Raw genomic sequence first — 3,938 nt, forward strand, 5'->3', positions numbered from 1 at the left:
CCTGCCTCTGCCTCCCGAGTGCTGGGATTAAAGGCGTGCGCCACCATCGCCCGGCTAGTTTTTTTTTTTTAACTTAAATTATCCCATCTATCTTTTGCTTCTGGGCTTTTACCTTTCTGTAGACTTCTTACCCCATGGCTTGGCTTGTTGTGTAGCTGGGTGACTGGACCCTGGAGTCCTCTCAAGCGTTCCTCCTCCTCCTGTTTATCCCCTCTGCCTGCCAGCCCCGCCTATCCTTTCTCCTGCCTCACTATTGGCCATTCAGCTCTTTATTAGACCAATCAGGTGTTTTACACAGGCAAAGTAACAGAGCTTCACAGAGTTAAACAAATGCAACATAAAAGAATGTGACATATCTTTGCATCATTAAACAAATATTCCACAGCATAAACAAATTTAACCCATCTTAAAATAATATTCCACAACAAGACACCTGTCTATTTTCCTTCTTAGATAGAGACAGGGTTTTTCTATGTTACCCTGGCTGTCCTGGAACTAATTCTGTAGACAAGGCTGGCCTCAACCAGGTAACGAGCCACAGAACAGAATGCAGATTAGAAAAAGGGTTAATATAAGCTATAAGAGCTAGTGGGACAAGGCTAAGCTAAGGCTGACCTTTCATAATTAATAAGAAATCTCCATGTCACTTCTGAGCTGGCAGTCCTAATAAAATCCGACTACATCAGTCTATCTTTGTATTAGAGGAACAAGCACATCCATTTCATTAGGATGAAAATTTGCTTTTGTCTCTAATAAATAGTAAAATTATATGTACATCAAAGAACTGTTTTAGAAATCTATTTAAATGTTTCTTAGTCACTTAAATTGGGATGGGTTGTGTTATACCCAAATCTGTGGGTCCCCACAAAAAGCCAACAAAGGAGACTGAGTCCCATATGTAAAAGCAAAGAGCCTTTATTTTAATCAAGTTTGCAAACTCGGTCTCTCCACATGTCCAACGTATTGAAATATCTGGAGAGCCCCGAGCTCAATTAGAATTGGGTTTTCATAGTAGTAAGGGTGGGGGTGAGAGGTCTCTGAGGTTCAGGACCCCTAATTGGCTGACATTTGTCTAGGGGTGTCCTGGTAAAATGCTGGCAGGTGTTTCTATCTACAGTGCTTGGAATGCCAGGAATTTCCTTTGAATGATCTGCTCCTGGGTGGGGGTCGGGCAACCTTGGCCTGCCAGGCATTGTCTCAGGGTAAATTATTGAGACTCTAGATTCCATTTAAATTTATCAATGGCCAGAGTCCCAGGTGATAATGGTTGGAAATAAAGAACTTCCTTTGGGTGACCGGCTCAGACTTGGCTTTCACGGCTGGCCCCCACAGGTTGCACTTTTTGTATTTCTGGGAATCAAGCACAATACGAACTGAACCATGTCCCCAGACAGGTTTAAAACAAACTTCTTCCATTTATTATCATCAAATGTTTAATTTGTATGCCCATTTTTGTTGGGTTCTTATTTGGTTTGTTTTTTTTTCAAGACAGGATTTCTCTGTGTTGCCCTGTCTGTCCTGGAACTCACTCTGTAGACCAGGCTGGCCTCGAACTCAGAGATCTGCCTGCTAGGATTAAAGGTGTGTGCCAGGACTGCCCAGCTGTATCACTCAAAGTCAAATAAATATTAGGTGGGATGGATGGGGGGGGCACACACCCTAATCCCAGCACTTGGGAGGCAGAAGCAAGTAGATCTCTGTGAGATCCAGGCCAGTGTAGCTACATAGTGAGACTTAGTATCAAACAAAACAAATTTCCCTAGTTGCAACCTCTTTCACCAAGCACTGAACCTCGGGAGTACCACCTCTAACTGGGAAGCCCGCCTCATCGTCCCTGTCAGTCAGTCTACACTGTAGCAAGTGTAAGGGTTATGTTTACAAAAATGTAAATTAAATGGTTCCATTTGTGTGGCACTCTTGTGTGGCGGAGGTGAGAGGACAACGTGTGGGAGACTGTTCTCTTCTATTATGTGTGTCAGGAGAATTGTATTCAAGTCATCAGTTCTCACTGCAAGTGCCTTTATCTTCTCAGCCATCTTTTCGGGGCTTGCGGGGGGGCCCCCAAACAGGCAGTTCGCTACTTTGTGTTTCTGTGTGAGCCTGTCATAGTGTGGAGGGAGTCTGTCCTTTCTTTTTCTTCCTTCCTTCCTTCCATCCTTCCTTTTCTTGTTTGAGACAGGGTTTCTCTATCGGTTTGGAACCTATCCTGGAACTCACTCTGTAGACCAGGTTGGCCTCGAACTCAGAGATCCGCCTGTAGTATTAGGATTAAAGGCGTGTGTCACCACCACTGGGAAAAACCTTTAACTCTATAAATTTTCTTCTAGTCCTTGAACAGAGAACGTTGTCTCTCAAGATCTCAAACACTAGGATCTTCTTTTTTACCTAGCTAACTTTACCTATAGGTCACAGGGCATACACTCAGGGGACCACCCTTCCCCTACACTAACCCTAACCCTGCCCCAACCCGCTCTGGGGCAGGTGTCCCTGTTCTTCACACTGTCTAATCCTAAAGGGGCCTGAGATTGACTTGACCACGGCTGAGTCACCAGCACCTAGGACAGGGCCTGCCACCAAGCAGGCGCGCAGTGGGGTGCGCGGGGAGCTGGCGTGAAAGGAGGCGCCCTTAGGAAGGTAGCCCCGGAGGACGCGGATCAGCCAAGTGAGAAGGGCCAAGCGTTCCTTTTCCCGGGTGTGCAGCTAATTCTAACCTCCACCACCCAGAGGCCGCGCTGAGCTTCTTCCGGCCAGTAGGAATCGGAAGTGGAGTTGAAGCTTCCCATGATGCTCCGCGCGTCGTCTCGTCTAACCGCAGGGAGACTAAGCAGGCAGTAGCTATGGCTGCACCCGGGCCAGAGGGTCTGTCTCCTGCGGCCGCCCCAGGTAAGGCGTGGGATCCAAAACTTGGTGGCCCGTTTCTTCCCTGTTGCTACCTGCCAAAAGGCATTTAGTGACTGGCGCTTCCTCCGTCGTTCCTCCCTGTCTCCTTGGTTCCCGGTGTCCTGGCCGGAGCTGGCTCTGTGGGTCACTTCCTCGCGTTGGGTGGAGCTGCTTCTGTCCTGTCCTTTTGGGTGTGCTGGCCCCCACTTCACACTTCATAGCGAAGCCTTAGTCTCTGCCTCCGAAAGTCCCCTCCTGTCCTGATGTCGTTTAAGTCGCTCCCAGTCAGGATCAGGTCTCCTGTCACCGTCCAGAGTATATGTGGGTGTCTGCAGGTGTGAGCCCTGGGAACGAGAAGACTGATGTTGATTTTATCCCCCCCCCCCTTTACCCTTTCATTCACGGACTAGATTTGGATTGGTATGAGAAGTCGGAAGAAACTCACGCTCCTCAAGTAGAGCCTGAGACCGTCATCACGTCAGTTCAGGAACCTTCGGAGCCCTTTCGCCCAAGAGACTTGGTGCCGGTGGTGTTCCCCGGGCCCGTGAGCCAGGAAGGCTGCTGTCAGTTTACTTGTGAACTTCTAAAGCATGTCATGTACCAACGCCAACAGCTACCTCTGCCCTATGAACAGCTCAAGCACTTCTACCGAAAATCTCCTCCCCAGGTTTGCGCGGGCTTTGGAAGAAAATGGGTGGGAAGACTTCGTGACTCTTAGATGGTGGGCAAGTAGAAAAGCGAGCTAAGAACTCAGCTTCCGAGGAAACCCGGGCCTTTGCGAAGGCTTTCTTTTTTCGTTTTTCCCCACTTGGGCCTTGGTGTCCACTATGTTCAGCAAGTCCGGTTTTATCCCATGCAGAAACCCTGTCTTGAAAAAAAGAATAAAAAAGAAAGAAAGAAAAGCCAGGCAGTGGTGTGCACGCCTTTAATTCCAGCACTTAGGAGACAGAGACAGGTGGATCTCTGAGCTTGAGGCCAGACTGGTCTACAAAGTGAGTTCAGGATGGCAAGGGATGTTACACTGTTACATAGAAACATTCTTTCTTTCTTTCTTTCTT

At 48.0% G+C, this 3,938-nt stretch overlaps 1 protein-coding gene across 1 annotated transcript in view; it reads left to right on the forward strand.

The window, feature by feature from the left end:
- Window positions 1–2,797: 2,797 nt before the first annotated feature.
- The window catches only part of Mad2l1bp (MAD2L1 binding protein), a 6,285-nt gene continuing 5,144 nt past the window's right edge, over window positions 2,798–3,938 (forward strand). Inside the window, exons 1-2 of the mRNA XM_005359768.2 lie at window positions 2,798–2,883; window positions 3,291–3,547. Coding sequence (XP_005359825.1) covers window positions 2,838–2,883; window positions 3,291–3,547 — 303 coding nt within the window. The 5' untranslated portion in view covers window positions 2,798–2,837. The remainder of the gene's footprint in view (window positions 2,884–3,290; window positions 3,548–3,938) is intronic.

Source organism: Microtus ochrogaster, linkage group LG2 (genome assembly GCF_000317375.1).
Source record: "Microtus ochrogaster isolate Prairie Vole_2 linkage group LG2, MicOch1.0, whole genome shotgun sequence".
Taxonomy (NCBI): Eukaryota; Metazoa; Chordata; class Mammalia; order Rodentia; family Cricetidae; genus Microtus; species Microtus ochrogaster.